This window comes from Andrographis paniculata, unplaced genomic scaffold, assembly GCF_009805555.1.
Source record: "Andrographis paniculata isolate CXL003 unplaced genomic scaffold, ASM980555v1 Contig71END, whole genome shotgun sequence".
Lineage (NCBI taxonomy): Eukaryota > Viridiplantae > Streptophyta > Magnoliopsida > Lamiales > Acanthaceae > Andrographis > Andrographis paniculata.
The window spans coordinates 5,121,084-5,140,098 of NW_026137608.1; the positions used below are offsets into that span (position 1 = coordinate 5,121,084).

At 32.2% G+C, this 19,015-nt stretch overlaps 5 protein-coding genes and 1 non-coding gene across 6 annotated transcripts; 4 read left to right on the forward strand and 2 right to left on the reverse strand.

Moving 5' to 3' along the window:
• Window positions 1–368: 368 nt before the first annotated feature.
• Window positions 369–462, forward strand: LOC127265119 (U6 spliceosomal RNA). The gene has a single exon (XR_007841912.1). It is a non-coding gene; the product is annotated as a U6 spliceosomal RNA (small nuclear RNA).
• A 1,670-nt stretch (window positions 463–2,132) lies between these two features.
• Window positions 2,133–2,564, forward strand: LOC127264839 (zinc finger protein 36-like). Its single transcript, XM_051294383.1, has one exon. It carries the CDS (start codon window positions 2,133–2,135, stop codon window positions 2,562–2,564), a length of 432 nt encoding a protein of 143 aa, XP_051150340.1.
• A 1,710-nt stretch (window positions 2,565–4,274) lies between these two features.
• LOC127264693 (uncharacterized) lies at window positions 4,275–6,910 on the reverse strand. The gene is made up of 8 exons (XM_051294194.1): window positions 6,436–6,910; window positions 6,192–6,329; window positions 6,047–6,115; window positions 5,907–5,978; window positions 5,604–5,686; window positions 5,403–5,534; window positions 5,064–5,277; window positions 4,275–4,530 (listed from the first exon to the last, which is right to left on the reverse strand). Exons 1-8 carry the CDS (start codon window positions 6,874–6,876, stop codon window positions 4,486–4,488), a joined length of 1,194 nt encoding a protein of 397 aa, XP_051150151.1. The 5' UTR covers window positions 6,877–6,910; the 3' UTR covers window positions 4,275–4,485.
• An 809-nt stretch (window positions 6,911–7,719) lies between these two features.
• LOC127264975 (protein ALP1-like) lies at window positions 7,720–9,577 on the forward strand. The gene has a single exon (XM_051294594.1). The coding sequence runs from the start codon at window positions 7,800–7,802 to the stop codon at window positions 9,135–9,137; it is 1,338 nt and encodes a 445-aa protein (XP_051150551.1). The 5' UTR covers window positions 7,720–7,799; the 3' UTR covers window positions 9,138–9,577.
• Window positions 9,578–9,609: 32 nt separating this feature from the next.
• LOC127264842 (calcium uptake protein, mitochondrial-like) lies at window positions 9,610–11,497 on the reverse strand. The gene is made up of 7 exons (XM_051294384.1): window positions 11,227–11,497; window positions 11,088–11,155; window positions 10,784–11,007; window positions 10,602–10,685; window positions 10,307–10,523; window positions 9,936–10,232; window positions 9,610–9,834 (listed from the first exon to the last, which is right to left on the reverse strand). Exons 1-7 carry the CDS (start codon window positions 11,495–11,497, stop codon window positions 9,610–9,612), a joined length of 1,386 nt encoding a protein of 461 aa, XP_051150341.1.
• Window positions 11,498–17,322: 5,825 nt separating this feature from the next.
• Window positions 17,323–17,910, forward strand: LOC127264843 (uncharacterized). Its single transcript, XM_051294385.1, has one exon. It carries the CDS (start codon window positions 17,323–17,325, stop codon window positions 17,908–17,910), a length of 588 nt encoding a protein of 195 aa, XP_051150342.1.
• Window positions 17,911–19,015: the final 1,105 nt, after the last annotated feature.

Below are 19,015 nucleotides of genomic sequence, written 5' to 3' on the forward strand. Positions count from 1 at the left end.
TATTGAAAATGATAAAAAATTTGTATCCAAAAAAAAATTAAAATAAAGTACAATGGGAACAAAAATAGTATCTATGTATGTTAATTCTTTTAGTGGCTGTATTGAAACTCACTACTAGTGGAACTATAGATTTATTTATAATTTATTTTGTAGAATTTTTTTATTTTATTTTATTTTTATCTGTAAATGTGAGGTCTTATATTTGCTGCTACAAGTTCTGTTCTATAATTTATAAGGTCCAATCATATAATTAAAATTTAAATGTATTTGAACCCTTCAAAATTTCAAATCCATATTTTAAGAACTTACATAAATAATGAAGAATATTGGAGACCGGGCAACAAGTCTGACGACATCCCATACGGTTCGTCCCTTCGGGGACATCCGATAAAATTGGAACGATACAGAGAAGATTAGCATGGCCCCTGCGCACGCATAAATCGAGAAATAGTCCAAATTTTTTTTCAATGTTCTTCGATTTCCGATAGCGTAAGTAATCCAATTTCTAGGGTTTTACATTACCAAATTTCTTTTCCCAATTTTGCCTAACTCTTCATTTTCAGAGATAGGTGTTAGAATTGCATTGATTCAAATGCTTCAGAATTCTAAAATGCTAGCCTTTTCATTATGTCTTCATGGATTCATTCAAATCTCTTATGTGTTTATAATTACATTGTGAATTTGAAGTTCAGTCATACGCTAAGGTTCATTTTCGATACTAATTTGTTTTTACAATTTAAGAATGCCTAGATGTGATAGCATAGTTAAAAACATTCTGCTTTCTTTCAAAATAATTTTATTTGAATGTTCTTTAGAATTTAAGAGTTTTTAAAATCGATTGGAGCTTGTTTGTTCATCCACCCCTTCTTGAGGGGTTTGATTTTGGATTTTACTATGCTAATATTCCTCCCGTCCCATATCTATATATCTATTCATAATATTTCTCTTCTTCTTTCTTTTTCTTCATATTTATTAATTTTTTCATTGTATGTTCGACATATTTCATAATGTTTCTTTTCTTTCTAGAACTAGAAGTACTAAATTCCAAACAAACATACCCTTATAGGCTTTGTTCAATTCAAGATCTTTTCATTTTTCTATTATACAATAAATAATATTACTTCCGTCTAGCTTAAAGGGTCCCATTTATATTTTCAATTATTATATAAAAACAAAGAACAAATAAGGAGAAAATGAGAAAAATACTTTTATAAGTGTATTATAATACTATTATAATGATATTTGTGTAAAAAATATATGTATAAGGATATTTTAATATTAAATATAATGACGCCAAAAATAAATGAGACCTTTAGAGCCGAATAGAGGAAGTAGTAATAATAATAATAATTATTCGTGACAACGTTGAAATTTCATTTGTTTTTAATTTAAAGCGGTTTTTTGTTATTCTTTTTTATAAGAAATTTAAAAATAATAATAGTTTTATTAGTTAATAAACGAATGCCTTTTAAAAATTTGATAATTAGTTTTTTTAAAAAAATCATAAGTATTTTAATATTTATATATTAATGCCTTTTGACTAAAATAGGAAAGATGTAGACAAACGAAATAATTTTAAAAAAAATACTACATTGATTTTGGAAAGTACAAATATTTTAGTACAAATATAAAATAGTCACACTAAAATATTTGAAATCATATGCAACTTAGAAGTGGCTTATAAAGTATTGTTACGTTGTTAAATAAACAAGGAAACTTTCCATACTTACAGACATGCATTACATACATTAAATACATACATATCTATTACTTGCTCAGTCCAATTTCTATTGTCCTAAAGTATATTTGCACGGTTTTTTTAGCTAATTGTCTTTTTGTTAAAAATTGACAAATTTGCCCTTAAATGTATTTAGAGATTAAAAATAATAAATGAATAGAGGGTAAAAATATAAAATTTGTGTTTAAAAAAGAAAATAAGACAATAATTGTTTGACGTCCCAGAAAGTATAACATTAGTTTATGAACTGAGGGAGTATTTCCTTAAATATAAATCTGATGAAAAACCTTGAACATGGAAATAAATAGAAAAACACACACATATATATATATATACAGTTCATATAATTCACAATAATTAATTAATCCCTCAGTTCGATTTCGTATATACCTTAATGGCTTTTCTTTCTCTCATGAGTTCCATTCCGCCGCCGCCGTACGAGGAAGACGAGGTTCTTGCGGCGGAGGGTCTGATCCTCCTCTCCCAAAACTCCGCCGTTTTAATTAGCAGCAGGTCAAACTCAGAACCGCCCTTTCCCGGTAGTCGAGTAGCGGTCCAGAACCGGGGCCACAGAACCAGCTACAGCGTCGGACCGCCGGCTGCATCGGACGGCTGGAGCCTCGCCACGTGGACGCCGGTCCGGCGGCTGTTTCATCAGTGCGCCACCTGCGGTAGGGATTTTCCGACCGGCCAAGCGCTCGGCGGCCACAAGCGCATGCACTACAACGGTACCGTTATCAGAATCGCCGCCTCCCGTCGTACTAGAGCTTTCCGCGGCGCCGCTTCCTCCGCCGCCGGCCGCCGTAGCTCCGATCATTTGAATTAATGAAGAATTTGTTGAATAGGTATTTTGGGACGTTATGACAGTTTATTTGATTGCGTAGAACTCCCGGCAACAGAGTACTGTTTGTTTGGGTTTACATGGAAATATTTTGGCTATGTTTGTTTTGTATATATATATATATCCCTCCCGTATAAAGAGTATTATTTATTTTTTTTCCGTATATTTTTTAATATTAGCATTATATTAGATTGTAATGAAAAAGAAAAACATATTGTATAATATTATAAGAATTATTTATTATGATAGTTAGATATTAAGATTACCGATTACTATGTTAGGAAAATGACATCCAAAATACAAATACTCCATCCGTCTCGTCATAGATGATATATTTTATTTATTTATTTATTTCCATCTCATAAAAAGATGATCCATTTATATTTTTGAGTAAAAATTTATTCATCTAAAATATATACTTTTTTTAAAAAAATATAAATCAATTAAATTAAATTAAATTAAAAATATTTTTATTTATATTTAAATTTTCTCATTTTTTTATAAATAAAATTAGGTTTAAGTTATATTTATTTATTTGTATTATATAAAATTTTATTTTCAACAAAATGGTGTATATATTATACTCCCTCCGTCCCGCAAGAAGGGTGACGTTTGCTTTTTGCACATAGAGTTTTAAATATTAGTATTGTATTGGATTATAGTAAAAAAGATAAAATTACCCCTATTAATATGGTGTAATATAAAAGTAATGACATTTGTGTAATATATTGTAAGTTCAAAGTGTATTTATTATGTGAAGTAGGTAGTACAATTACTAAATTAAGAAATGGTAACCTTATTTTAGGATGTACGAAAATAGAAAATAGTAACCTTTCAATGGGATGAAAAGAGTATATATTTTATTAAGATATGCTGCTAAAAATATCTAAAATACCAACAATACTATTTATATAAAAAATAATAAAATAATATCATAACTTATTATTAATAATTTATTAATATACACTAACTCGTATTGGTAACCAAAAGCTCATCCTTGTTGGAACATATAGAGTATTATTCAATATCCCTACTTTAATAAATGAAAACTATATTACTAATACCCTTTCTTTCACTTAATTATGTTTTAATAAATTTTTTTATAATACTTACCGTCTTTTACCTTTTATATGTTTCATTTTTACATTAAAATATTACTCCTTCCGACCACTTACAAAGTTTACATTTATTTTTGACATGATGTTTAAAAATAATAGTATTTTAATTATAGTGAGTAATTAAAAGTAATGTAATGACATTTTTGCCTTTACTTTTTTTTTTTACGTAAAAGTAATGATGTGATGTAAAGTAAGAGTATTTGTGGAAAAAAATAGGGTATTTAATGAAATGTTAACTTTGTTATTGGACGTCCTAAAATAAAAATATATAAACATTATAAGTGGACGAATGAAGTATTATATTTTAGTTTCCATATCTAAACAAAATTATATAATTTTACCGGACATATAAAGAACAAAATTGGTACTTATATATATTTTTTTTATGGGTTTTCTTCTTCTTTTTTTTTTTTAAATTTTACCAGACATATAAAGAACAAAATTAGTACTTATATATATATTTTTTATGGGTTTTCTTCTTTTTTTTTTTTTATTTAAAATTTACAATTTATATGCATTAGGTCAATATATATATATATATAAAATATACTTCTATGCATACGATGATACGTATATGTACTCATTGATTCAAGTACATAATATATCTACATTAACTCATGGTAAGAATAACATAAGTAAATATGTAATTAAATTTATATGGATCCCATCTTACACACATATTCAATTAAAATAATAATAATAATAATAATAATAATAATACTATTGAAAAGAATATAATTATATCCAAAGAGGAAACCTTACCAATTATGGAAGGTGGGCGTGTTGGTTCAATCCAATGAAAAATCTTCAATCCATATTACTACTTCATTCCTCTTCACATAAAACCAATCATCAAAATTAATCCAATCATCTAAAATGAGAAAATACTCCTATAAGAAATAAATAAACAAATATTTTTTGTTTACTTGCTGATTTTTTTAATAATTTAAAAACTAATCACCAAGAAATTGAAAAAAATAAATAATAACGTCACCAAATAAAAGAAGCCAAAATATGTTTTGGAAATAGTAAAAAACACTTCTTCTATCCGGCTACAAAGTAGATATTTACGTTTTAGTTATGACGCGAAATTTCATAAATAATAATATTTTAATTATAACAATATATTTTTCCTTCACTTTTTATATAAAAGTAATGATGTAATGTAAAAAAAAGTGAGGTATTTAATGAAATAACACTTATAACCAACAATATTTTCCTCAAAATGTTTTAAACAAAAGATAGGTAGAGGATGTAATCGATTTTTCGAAAATGAAATTTTGATGAATAGAACGAAAACAAAGTTGGAAACATAAGTAGCCGTTCCCGGCAAATCAATCGAGTGCGTAAAGCCCGTAAAGCTTACCATTATAAAGCTCCATGTACTCCCGGGATCGTTATATCGCGCCAACAAACAACCGGTTTTCGGTTTCAAGCCATCCCTTACAAGGTTCGATCGAAGATCTTTTTCCTTCTCGCGGACAACTTCCTCGGTTGGTTTCCCACTGAATCTCAACACAGCTGCAATGCCTCCTTCGGCCTCCCTCAAGCTGATCTCTTCTTGATTTGGCGCCGGCAAACTAACCACAAATCACCATTCGGACAATTTACGCACACAACAATGATTGTAATATAGACTATTCGATGCTATATGAAAATGTTCATCATTTTCCGGCAAAATATAATCTTTTTGGTTGTGTCTCACCTGTTCATATCTTTTTCGGATGGAAGAACTATTTGAATGGACACTTTGGAGGTTTCTGCGTCGAATGCCTGTGTGAACACCGGCGTCGTCATTGGAATTTTCTCTGCTGAAGAATTCTTCCCAAATATATACCTAACAGACGAATGGTTCGTATAGATGTTAAGTGTATGCTCGTTAACAAGTTAGTAAAAAAAATCTTACCCTGCGACTGAATTGAAGCCACTCGAACCCGATAGCTTGTCGCTGCTTGTTTCCACTACAATGAACGGCTCGTACTTGCGCACCTATTACAGATACATCGAAATCTTAAGCCAAATATTCAAAATCAAACAATGCGCAGTAATTTGCACAAACATCACGAAAAATCCCTGAAAAACCTTCAAACATTTGCCCTGCATATATCCATGGAAAGGAACAACACAGAAAATCGAAAGCTGCACAATGAAAATTCCTGAAAACTACTAACATATGCCCTGCATATCCATGGAAAGAAACAACACAGACCTCATAATTAGCTGTTCTTTTCAGTATTCGATACTTTGGTGTTTCGAGGTCTGGAGTCTTGTACACTCGCAACTGTGAATTCAACAAATTTAAGGTGTATTCGATCCGTAAACCAGAGAGATTTTGATTGCATTATATACCTGCTTGATCACATCCAGCAAACCTTCTATCGAAAAGTACTCGTTGTTCTTAATGGAATCCCAATAATCCTTGATCGAAGAAGTGTAATGAGGTGCCAAATTTGACCATAGTGTATTCCAATTTGGGGATTGATTAACACCTTACCATGTGGCTGCAGAACTTGCCGGTTTCAGGATTGATTCCCATGGCGGAGGTCCCTGTGAAGACCAGCTCGGGCTTCCATGGCAGAAGAATGAATCTCATCACCATTGTCCATCTCGTGGTTAGCTCATACGGCCCTGTCTGCAAAAACCTCAGTCAGTTATTGAACCCTAGGTGCGGGGTTTCATCCATTGCCTAAATTGCGCATATTATTTGCAATTGGCGTTGGTTGAATTAAGAATCGAACCTGTTTGACCCAATGGAGGTCGAAATTAGGGTTGAAGAGCTTCCTCAACATTGCGATGTTGAAGAGGTAACCGCTTATGGTGTCGTGCTTCGTGATTGGGTCGCGGAACTTCACGCGCTCGTCGTACGCCGTTCGATCGATTCCTTGATCGTCGAAAAGGTGGGGGAGATCAGCGTACAGGAAGTCCACCAGTTTCTGCGCGTCGACGGCGGCGGCGGCGGCAGCCGCCGTTGGTTTCGGCGAGACTTCTTCTTGAGCGATGCTCCTCGTGGTAACTGCTCGCTTGAGAGCCGTTTGGTCGCCGGTTTTCAGAGAGGGTGAGATTCTTCTGGTTTTGAGTGCGTATTTGATCGGTGGAAGGTAGACGAAGGAAGGAGCGGCGGCGGAGCTCCGCCTGGCCGGTGGCCGGAGAGTAGTGGCGGGGAGATGGGAGACGTCCATTTTGCAGTGGCGAAGTATTTCGCGGATAATAATAATATTATTTTTATTTTCAAATTTGTGGCCAACATAAAATTAAAAAAGATTTTCACCCAATCATTTTTCCTGTTATTTTTTTAAAAAATTGTGTTATCTAGGTCCTATAAAATCACAGCACAATTTGTTTTCTCACATAATTTCTTGGGAATTTGTCCCTTATGTAATCTGTCATTTTTATTTTTAAATATAATTATATATTTTAATTATATTTTAAATTTTATTATTTTTTTAATTTTAAAAATTTATCTCGTCTGCAATGTCATATCTGCTGCTTATATGTTCTGCAATCTGAAATTTGTCTACTATTTGCATTTCAAATCTATCTACCATCCGTCTTTTCTCTAAAATCCGTCTACCATATAATTTATAATTATTTTTATTATAAAATAAATATTTATGATAATATAATTTTTAATTAATTATTAATTATATTTTATTTAAATTTTTATATCTGAACTCATATTAAATGGGAGAAAGAGTATTAATTTATAGTAAAAGATAAAAATACTTTTATCAAATTGTGTGATATAAAAATAATAATCTTTCTATAATATATTAAAAATAGTAAAGATATTAATTATTATAAATAAATAATACAATTACTAAATTAAAAAATAATATTTTTGTTTTGAATAAAAAAAAAATTGAAAAAATGATATTAAAACGTAAGGTATTATTTTTATTTTAAAAAATCAAACAAATTGAAATCCTATTAATTTATATTAAAAAACAAAAACAAACAAACGGATCCCTGATTAGAATTAAAAGCAAGAAATAAATAAATCCTACAAAGGCACTCCAATCACAAATCAGACAAAGACGCCCACAGTATAGAGACAGTAATCCAAACCCCAAACGCAGCTCAGCTCCAAATCGTCACCGCCGGAATGGCTCCGGCCGGCGGATCCTCCAAGGGACGCCGCCGTGGCAGGAAAACAAACCACCACCACCACCATCACCGCCACCAGCAGCTGAACTTCAGATCCCAAAGCAAACTCGCCAAATCCCGATCCCATCAGAACCACCTCTCCAGAGCAATCGCGCCGCTCATCTCCGCCGTCGCCGCCGCTCACTCCTTCCTCCTCCGCCACGACCTCCGCCTCTCCCCCGCCCAGTCCCTCCACTTGGAATCCCTCCTCTCCTCCACCTCCCGTTCCCTCTCCCGCCTCTTCTCCCTCCTCCCCCTCCCCTCCCCCCCAATCCCTCCGCCGCCGCCTCCGCCGCCGCAGACCTGGTTCGACACCCTCCTCTCCTCGCCGGAATCCGATCTCCGATGGCCCCAGTTCTTCAATCTTTCCAAACCCTCATTCACTCTCCTCCTCCGCCTCCTCACCCCTTCTCTCTCCTCCTCCTCCCTCCACCCCCTCCCCCCCAATGCCGCCCTCGCCGCCACTCTTTTCCGGCTGTCGCACGCAGCCTCCTTCTCCTCCGTCGCCCGCCGCTTCTCCCTCGATTCTCCGACGGCTTGCCGCGCCTTCTATTCCGTCTGCAAGGCCATCGTCGAAAACCTCGGCCATTTGTTCGAATTCTCGTCGGATATCAATCGAATCGTCGTAGGATTCGGCTGGATTTCCCTCCCAAATTGCTGTGGAGTTTTAGGAATCCAAAGCTTCGAATTGGAGTCTCCAATGGCGGCCAAAGATTCTTTATTAGTCCAAGCATTGGTAGACTCCGAAGGGAGGTTCTTAGATGTCTCCGCCGGCTGGCCCGGCGCGACGAAACCCGACAATGTCTTAAAAAGATCGAAGCTTTACCGCGGCATTGAGGAATCGAAGGAGTATATGATCGGTCCCTCGTACGAACTAAATTCGGGAATGTCGATTCCCCAATATATATTAGGCAATTCGTGTTATCCCCTTTTGCCATGGCTATTAACTCCGTATTCGAATCCAAATAGCTCCTCGAGTTCGTCGGAAATGGTGTTCAATAGGGTGCATCGACGGGGGATTGAAATCGCCGGGAAGGCGTTTTCGAAGGTTAAGAAAAGATGGAATCTTGTCGCGAAAAAATGGAAGGGACAAGTCGAGGCGTTTCCGTTTGTAATTGTCGCGTGTTGTTTGTTACACAATTTTCTCATCAAGTGTAGCGAGGTGTTTCCGGAGGACGACGATGAAATCAACGAGGGTTGTGTTGTCGGAGCGTATGATGGAGACAGCGACGAGATTGGGATGAGAATTCGGGATGCTCTTGCTTTGCATTTGGCTCGATCGAGCCAAAGACCGTAAGCGATTTTTCGTGTAGCGTTAATTGTTCGTGTATATCGATTGAATTGTGGTTGAGTTCGATTTAATTCCTGTGTTATTACCATCTCTATCGATGCTTCGATTTTCCATTTCAAATCGTTTTACGTATGCTCGTAATCTACACTTGAACTTAACTAGAATATGTCTGCTACATTTGGCTCGATCGAGCCAAAGAGCGTAAGCGATTTTTCGTGTAGCGCTAATTGTTCGTGTACATCGATTGAATTGTCGTTGAGTTCGATTGCGTTGTTAAACTTAACTCTTGTGTTATTACCATCTCTATTGATGCTTCGATTTACCTTTCCGAATAGTTTTTGCGTATGCTCGTAATCTACACGTTCATTTTCTTAGAAGAACTTAACTAGAATACGTCACTACTTGAGTCGAGGGGCGATGCCGATATGTGTTCGAATACATTTTCTTGAGTTCTTTACATGTATGGCTTTATATGCGATCAACCTTGAATCATAGACAGCTTCTTCGAAGAACAGTTGACGGTGCAATCGAGCCAACACGATACGACGCCTCGTAAACCGGCTTCGCGGGCAGGCGAGACTTCGCCCGAGCGTCGCTCTAGCACTCTAAGGAACTCATCGGAGCTCAGACTCCCGTCGCGGTTTGTATCGAAGACGAAGAACACCAGGTCGATGACTCTGTCGGTGAGGCTGATGCCGCAGACCTTGCATCGAATTCGCGAAGAAAAATTTCGAGGTAAGAGTATTATCGATTTTCGAATGTGTAAATGTATATATGTGCGCGTAATTGTGGTCGTGATTTTACTTGTTTAGCCGCTCGTTTGAAGTCCTTCTTCGAGAGCAAACCGTTCACTTTCCCGTAGCTGAAGAGCGCAATCGAGAAGGGCTCCAACCGTCGCCGTAGCTCGGCGAAGTTCTTGAACTCTTCGTACGTGATCGACAAGTCTCTCAGCGACGGCTCGCCGTCTAAATCGTCGACGAGGTCGAGGAACTTGTCGATGTAGCGGATGTTCGCCGACGCCACCATCGATAGAACGAAGTCCTTGCCGGAGATCATCCCTTTCGACTTGTGATCATAGTGAGCGAATTCTAACCGGAGCATCTGTTACAAAAACGATTCCGCGAAAAGCTTATTACATATGATCGAGAAAAAATGTTATAACCGCGTTCTTGTACCTCGTCGCGTAGGTCTCGCAAGAACTCGACGAATCGGTTGTGGCTGAGTCGATCCTTCCCGTCTTTCCCGAAGAAGAGTTGCACGAGGCCACCGTCCTCGATGGATCCCGAACTGACCTTCAGCCCGATTCGCTTACCGTCCCGGTGAGTTTTTCCTTGTCGATTTTGGCTGCGCATTAGCGACATTACTTTCTTGAACTCGTCCTTGTCGATGCCGCTGCGCGGATCGTGTTACGACGACATTAAAGTCGAGTCGAATTCGTTTAGAACATTTGATCGATTCTTACGTACTTACCCGTCTCCGTCTAGGTCGAACATTTTGAACGCTACGGAGAAGCTCGATTCGGGAATACTTAGCAGCGTCACGAAGAATATGTACCTGTTACGATCGAATCGAACGAACGGAACGGATTTATCGTAAAGAGTAACGACTGCAGATTCATCGACATACGTGTATATATATATATATGTACGAACTCCGGAAATGAGATGAGGCCGTCGTTGTTGGTATCGAACAACATGAAAAAGTCGGAAGGAGGACAATGTAGGTCGGTTGCGACGAGCTCGCCTTTAAGAAATCCTCCGCGTACGGCGCCCGTCTCCGACGGCGGAAACACCGGGACGACGGCCCGCATCAAGTCGGCGGGCGTCATGTAAGTTTCTCCTGACGGCGTGTGGAAAGATGCGAAATATTCGAAAACCTGTATATAATTAAGCTTTTAGGTGAGACGATCATTTATCATCAGTCAGATACACAGATCGATTCGATCGATCGCATTACCTTCTCCGGAGGACTTTGCGTGCGAATCCGTTTCTCGTATTTGAAGAAAACCTTTCTCCGGTAAGAATCTGACGATCGTATTGTAAAATTTAGCGTTGATCCGGCGATGAAATTTAAGCGACGGAAATTACCAAATTACCTTTGAATAAGTAAATCGGCTTCTTCTCCGGCTGCATCTTCAATTGGCTTCCGGAATCTGCATACGATACGGATGAATCTCCACCGTAGATCGTGTGGAGGCCGAATGCCGATCCGACGAGCAGCACCGTCGATGCCAGAAAGGCTGGGTCGCCGGCGCCGGTGCCGGCGCGGTGGCGATCATGGTGCTTGTAGTAGTTTCTGAGATTTTGATGGGCTAAAATTCGGACATTTGGTGTGTGTTTCCTCAGCCATAATGCCAAACAACGCATAGTATAGATTTGTATTTTGTTTGTCTGATTTATTTTTTTTGGATTTTGAGTTTAGGAGAAAGATTGAATGGTGGGGTGGGGGTGGGGTGGGGTGGGGATGGGGTGCGGGTAAAGAGGTTTTGAAAGTGGTGAGTTGAGTAACAAGTGGTAATAATACAAATACGCCGAAGACGAAGCTGGGATTTACAACGCGATTTGGACTTGTTCTTTTTTTATTATTTTATTTATATATATATATTATATTATTGTGTGTTTTGAAAATAAAAATTCGAATATATTAATTGATAGGTAAATATATTATTTGTTATGGATACGTGATATTAATATAGGTAAATATATTTAATTTGTTTTTATTTTATCTTATCTCATATATTGAAGTTGAGATTTGAGGGAATTATTATTATTATTATTATTATTATTATTATTATTATTATTATTTAAATGTGGCATATATAATAAAAAAAAGAATACTAAAAATCAGGATTTGTATAATTTTATTTTTAAGTCATAATTATTATTATTATTATTCAGTTTATATAATTTTTAATAAAAATATGTTGTATAATTATTTTTCTAAAATATTATATAAAAATATTAGTTAAACAAAAAAATAAATAAAATATTTAAATTCAAATCAAAACCCGACATTGTAGGAGTAAACAACTAAATTAGAAAAAATGAAAAATCAAAATTTAAAAAATAATACCGAAAAGATATATTTGTATTAGTAATCGCTACTTCTAGAGTTGTCACTTATCAATATTTTAAAGACTTTCAACAAATATATAGTGTATATATCATTACAATGTAGTGACCGAAAATTAGATCCAATCAATACCAAACTACATAGTTTTTAAAATATAACAACCGAAAAATATAATTGTCTAAAAATAAATAGATCTATATGTTTTTATATGTATAAATTAAATAAATTGTATTATTTTTAGAATAATAAATATTATAATTGGTATATATATAATTGAGAAATTAATAATAAATATTATAATTGGTATATATATATATATATTTTGCTTTTATTTCTAAAAAAAAAATTATTTATTCATATTTGTATTGGCTTATCCTCAAAAGCAAAAACAGCTTTTATAATTATTCACAAAATATAAAATCGAACTGTTTTTTCTACTCTTGGCTTCTGCTTATTTTTTAAGCCAATTCAAACGAGCTTTAGAATGTTTATGAGAATGTTTATGAGAATTTGGCTTTGGTTATTTTTTAAGCCAACACTGTAACTAACATCAAATATCGAAATATAATTCAATTGTATTTCTATGTATTCCATTGTCATATTTCATTATAATTTTGTTTTATATATTGGCTAGTTTTAAATAATATTTTGAAATAAAGTTTAGAACACATGTCACATTAGTAAGTGATATTAGGATATAACAATATAAAAATATTTGTTTATATAATGTATTAATTAAACAATAAATATATGATTTGATGGTTTTGATGAAAATAACATGAATAATAGGACCAAAATTAGATTTAATAAAAATGGGACCTTTAGTTCTATACTAATATATTAAAAAAAGGTATTAATTTTTATTTTTTTAAAAAATATATTTTTATTAAAAATTGCATATTACAAACAATCACATCCTCAAACATGTGTGCTAACAATTTTGAGATAGGAGTAATTATTTACAAATAGCAAGAAATAGTTAGAAGCAATAATATAATAGGTGTGTGTTCTTTAAGTGTTTATATTTGTGTATTTGAGTTTTAATATATTATAATTTTGGTAAAATTATTGTTAAATGTAATACGTCCACACATAAAATATACAATTATTTTTGGCATGGTGTTTAAAAAATAATAGTATTTTAATTATAGTAGGTAGTTAAAAGTAGTGTAATAACATTTTTACCTTTGCTTTTTGGTGTAAAAGTAATGATGTGGTGTAAAATACGGATATTTGTGAAAAAAAGTAAAGTACTTAATGAAATGTTTACTTTGTAATTAGACGTCCCAAAATAAAAATATTTATAGTTTCTAGCTGGATAGAGGAAGTATTTTATACGAAAAAATAAAGTAAAATTTCTTATAATTCATACATGGTATGTGAGATTTATACCATATTCTTTTTTATGATTTAAAATTATATGAGCTAGCTCGTATTTAGAAAATGTTATACAAAATTCTCTAAAAATTGTGTAATATTGCCTTATGTTTTAGAAAATATTGAAAAAGAGCTCTTAAAAAATGATTTTATTTATTTATTTATTTATTTTTGCAATATTCATTTAAAATACGAGAAAAATTTATGCAATTTTTAAATCAAACATAAATTATAAACAATTTTACTCTTAAAAATGTATTACATAATAAAAATAAAAATATTAAAACGAAGAAACTTCATCATCCAAATTTACCTTACAGGCTAATACTTTCAGTTAGATATTTATTCGGTGCACACTTGAAAAATAGTCTGTGAGAAATTTTTATTTATTTATTGATAACGTGAGAAATCCGTAATTGCTACTCGGTAAATTCCGGCATAATAAATACTCTGTGAACTAAGCCCGATAAAGTAAGTCAAACTAGAAGAATAATGTGTGACAGATAGATCTGAAAGCGTCGGGATTTTAATTAATTAATTAATTTTTTAATTTTTAGGTGATGAGTGTCAAAAGAGAACCCAATTGGGTCCAAATTGATTGGTAATAAATACTAATAAAATGGGAAAACTATAAAGTAGTAGTTAGGTTTATGGTTTGAAATACCTTTAAATGGTGTAGTTGAGGTTAATGTGCAATTTGGTCAATCGAGTGGTTCAAATATGTCAATTTTATTTATTACAACACATGTGAAAATTTAAGTATCCTACCAATATATATATATATATATATATATATATAACTGAATTTGAATTAATACTGAATTATTATTATATACTGTCATCAATTATATATATATATATATATATTGTATTGAGATCAATTATAATATATATTGTACTCTCTCCGTCTCAGAAAAGATATCTTACTAGGAGTGGACACCGAAATTAAAAAATAATAGTATTTAATTGAAAATAGGTATAAAGTAGAATGTAAAAGACTAAAATACCCTTACTATTTGAATGATTTAAAAAAATATATTAGAGTAATAATTAGGGGTAGTTTGGAAAAGTAAGAATAATTTTGTTATGGAGACTACAATTACTAAATAAGGAAACAAAACAATTATTTTGAGACGAACGAAAATGAAAAAACAAGACAACTCTATTGGGACGGAGAGAGTATAGATCATTACCGTATAAAATCAACAATCTAACGTTGCTATATAGAGATCCTATCCTACTTGTGAATCCATCTTCGGCATGGATTCTTGTTTGTGTCGAAATTCATTTCAAGGTATAACTTTGTTAAATTTAATTTAATTTTATATTTGAATAAAATATTTTAAATGAAAAATTAATCTTAAATATGTGATACTTATATACTCTCTCCGTCCCATATACCGTGTAGACACGATATTTTAGGAGATGTGTAATTAGTAGATAATTAAGAATGTATTAGTGAAAATAATTATCCTATAATATAAATAATTATTAATTAAAATTAAAATAACTAATTAGTTTAATTAAAATTAAAAAAAAATTAAAAAGTTTAAATTGAGATTAAAATATGTAATCATTTGCCAAAAAAGAAAAGTGGTATGAAATGTGAGACGGACAGAAACGACAACGTGGATATGGTATGTGGGATGGAGGGAGTATAAAAAAAACTACTCCCTCCGTCCCATAACAAACTATTCATTTTTCCATTTTAGTTTGTCTCATAACAAAGTATCTATTTCCTTTTTTTTTTTTTTAGTAATTGTATTATCTATCTAACATTACAAATACCCCTACAACTTACAATATATTACACAAATATCATTACTTTTATATCACACAATACTAATAAGGTTATTTTTGTCATTTCTACTTTATTCCTACTGCATTCTAATATAATACTAATATTTCTAAAAATAAATGAATACATAGTTATGGGAGGGAGGGAATATTAGCAATAAAAATAAAAACAACAGCGTTCCAAGGCCATCCAAGACGGGGGTTTCTCTTAATACCCGATAAATGTCCTATCGTTTTTTATTTTATACATATTTAATATAATTTAAGAAAAAGATTTGAAATTTCAATTAAAATTAATGAGTATTAAGTGGAATAGCTCTTATAAGTAATAGGTAGTTTCCATATTTTTGGCATCCATTAAATAATATTGATTTTAATTTAAAAACCTAACAAATACACAATTATAAAAACTCAATTTTAATAATTATTTAATACTACGATATGAATAATTAATTGTATTTAATGTGTTATTTTAAATATAATTTAGATGTAATATACTATTTCTGTTATGTTGCAATTGTTTAATTTTTTTTTTTTTTATATTGATATTCGAATATTAATTATTATATCAAAATATACTATAAATCATAAAAAAAACATAAATACTTCTATCAATATCTTATAATACTAATATAATAACATTTATATAAAAATTATACAAATATAAAAATATTTTAATATTAAATACAATAACATGGAACTCTTGCAGCAGGGCGGAAGAAGTATTAAATAAAATGGAGAAAAATAAATAAATTATTGTATATAATACTCTCGCCTCACTTTTCATGTCTACATTTCCATTTTCGTCTATCCCACTTATTTTGTCACTTTCCTTTTTTGGAAAAGAATTATACACTTTAATTTTATTTTTAAAAATTTAATTTATATTTCTTAAATTTTAATTATACTAATAAGTTATTTTATTATAGAATAATTATTTTTGCTAATATATTTTTAATTATTTACTAATTATACTCCTACTAAATTCTCGTGGCTACAGTAAGACGCACAAAATATCTGAGACGGGGGAGTAAATAATAACGATGGTTGGAAGAAAATTGGAAAAAACATAATCAAACAAATTATATACTAATTCTATTTTTCACTCTATTTGTCTCATATTTTCTTTCCACATTGCCAATTTAATTCATCATATATCTTCCTTTCATGTTGCAATTTTACTTCGTCTCACATCTTATATTTTATTTATTTTTCGGGAAAAAAAATACACATTTAATTTTTTTTACTCTATAATTTTTTTTATTTAATTAATTTAATTTTAATATATAATTATTTGTATTGTACTACAATTAGTTTTATTAATATATTTTCTAATTATTTATTAATTATACATCTCTTAAATTTTTATTTCTATAGTGCACATGACACACTAGATATGGCTGTGCAACATTTTGGATCGTCCAATTACAAAATACTTAATTATTTTCTATTTAAATAATAAGATGAGATAAAAAAATAATTAATTATTTTATATTTAAATGATATGATGAGATAAAAAATAATTAATTATTTCATATTTTTGAAATATTGTACTCCCCTCTCATTAGAAAGTATACATATTTTTATTTTGAAATGTCCAACAAAATAAATATTTTATTAATTATTTTACTTTTTTTCCACAAATACCCTTTCACATCATTGCTTTTACATCAAAAAGTAAGGGCGAAAATATCTTTATATTACTTTTTAACTGGCCACTATAATTAAAATACTATTATTTCTTAAACACCGCATCTTTATATTTTATGTAGATGTAGGGAGTATAATATTTGTAACATGCTTAAATATATATATATATATATATGAAATTTTCATTGTTAAAAAAAAAAAAAAGAAAAATAAAAATCCCACATAACAACTCTCTCTCTCTCTCTATATATGTATATGTATATGTATATGTAGACGTAGAAAGTGGAGATTGATTATGGATTGGTACTCATGGCTATCTAAGACAAACATCGATCCAAAAATGGTGTATCACTACGCCGGAGTATTCGTCGGGAACGATCTCCAAGAGGACGATCTGCCTCTCTTCACCCACGATTTCCTCCAGAGCATCGGCGTCGCCGTCGCCAAGCACCGCCTCGAGATCCTCAAGCGCGCCGCCGGCGGAAAACCCCCGTCGCCGTCGTCCAGGCTCGTTTCCGCCATTAACAAGACGAGAAAGCTCCTCAAAAAGAACATTGCCGCCAGGTGGGCTGGAATTCGGAGGATCGGAAGCAAGTTTCCAGCGTCGAATGCGGCGGCGGCGCGTAGGGGTATGTGGTCGGGGCCGTTGGCGGCGGCGGCGGAGTGCGGCGGCGGTGTCTGTGTATCGTTTTCGGGTCCGCTTGATGGGAGATCGGTAATGGCGAATTCGTGGAGGTGCAGCCCGTTGGTTAATAGGGAGAAGAAGATAAGTCCGATGAGCCGATGGGATCTCAGCCCCAAATTGAACGGCGCCGGCGGAGATGGTGGCGGCGTTCAGTCATCGCTCTGGTCTTTGATGTTTCATGACATAAAACCCACATAGATACCATTACCACATGGTATAAAAAAAAAATTAACATTATATATATATATATTGTCTTAAATAAATTTATATAATTATTATTATTTTTTTGATATTATAGATTGTATTAAAATCAACTATAAATTTTGTTATATTTCATCATGATATGTATTATCTGTTATAGTTGATTTCAGTACAATCTATAATAATAAAAAAAAAAAAACAATACAAATATGTACTGTATTAAGAAAAAGGTAAATTGTGTTGATTTTATACTCTATCCGTCCTTTAATTATATATTTGTTTATTTTTTGTAAGAAGTTTAAATTATATTATTATTATATTGATATACAGTAGGAATAAAATAGAAATGATTAAAATAATCTTATTACTATTGTATAATATAAAAATACTGTTACTAAAAAAAATACTTTATTATAAGACAGACCAAAATAAAAAAATAAATAGTTTGTTAAGGGATGAAAAAAATATTATATATGTCTTGAATGGTAAAATCTCCTCAACCACTAACCTATTACAATAAATTCTACAATATATATATATATATATATATGTATATATTATCCTAGGAAATTTGATGGTGGACTTCTTTAGTTATACATAATTGTAATAGGCAAATGCCTTGATCAATTTCTCAAAGAAGCTAACCTAAAATCTTGAAAAGATAATACTTCATCATTCATTTTGACTCAATAGCACAAGTATGTGTTATGTGGATTCTACAATCTACTGTTAATTTATAATACTCCATTCGTTTCAATACAATAGTTTTATTTACCATTTTTATCTGTCCTAAAACAATAATCTCATTTTCATAAATAATCATATCACTATAAAACTACCCTTATTTTTTCATTATTATTACACAATTGTCACTACTTTTTACACTAATACACCTGTAAGGGTAAAAAAGTCTTTTACTCGTATTTTTTACCCACTGCCAATATAATACCAATATTCCTTAAATCTCGTACAAAACACAACCCATACTATAATTTTGGGATGGAGAGAGTATATATTTATGCATTGTTAGTATATTTTTTGTATTGAGATCAATCTTAACATAAATAGTATAAATAACTATCATACATTGTCAGTTATATAT

Bases quoted from the DNA above. Each gene is read 5' to 3' on its own strand.
- LOC127264839 (XM_051294383.1), top strand. From the start codon at position 2,133: ATGGCTTTTCTTTCTCTCATGAGTTCCATTCCGCCGCCGCCGTACGAG.
- LOC127264693 (XM_051294194.1), bottom strand. From the start codon at position 6,876: ATGGACGTCTCCCATCTCCCCGCCACTACTCTCCGGCCACCGGCCAGG. The intron at 5,687-5,906 runs GTCTGTGTTGTT...TATCTGTAATAG, and splicing joins AAAGAACAGCTAATTATGAG to GTGCGCAAGTACGAGCCGTT. The intron at 4,531-5,063 runs GTAAGCTTTACG...TTTTATGTGAAG, and splicing joins GTACATGGAGCTTTATAATG to AGGAATGAAGTAGTAATATG.
- LOC127264975 (XM_051294594.1), top strand. From the start codon at position 7,800: ATGGCTCCGGCCGGCGGATCCTCCAAGGGACGCCGCCGTGGCAGGAAA.
- LOC127264842 (XM_051294384.1), bottom strand. From the start codon at position 11,497: ATGCGTTGTTTGGCATTATGGCTGAGGAAACACACACCAAATGTCCGA. The intron at 10,524-10,601 runs GTAAGTACGTAA...CGATCCGCGCAG, and splicing joins TTCGACCTAGACGGAGACGG to CGGCATCGACAAGGACGAGT. The intron at 9,835-9,935 runs GTAAAATCACGA...ATTCGATGCAAG, and splicing joins TCAAACGAGCGGCTAAACAA to GTCTGCGGCATCAGCCTCAC.
- LOC127264843 (XM_051294385.1), top strand. From the start codon at position 17,323: ATGGATTGGTACTCATGGCTATCTAAGACAAACATCGATCCAAAAATG.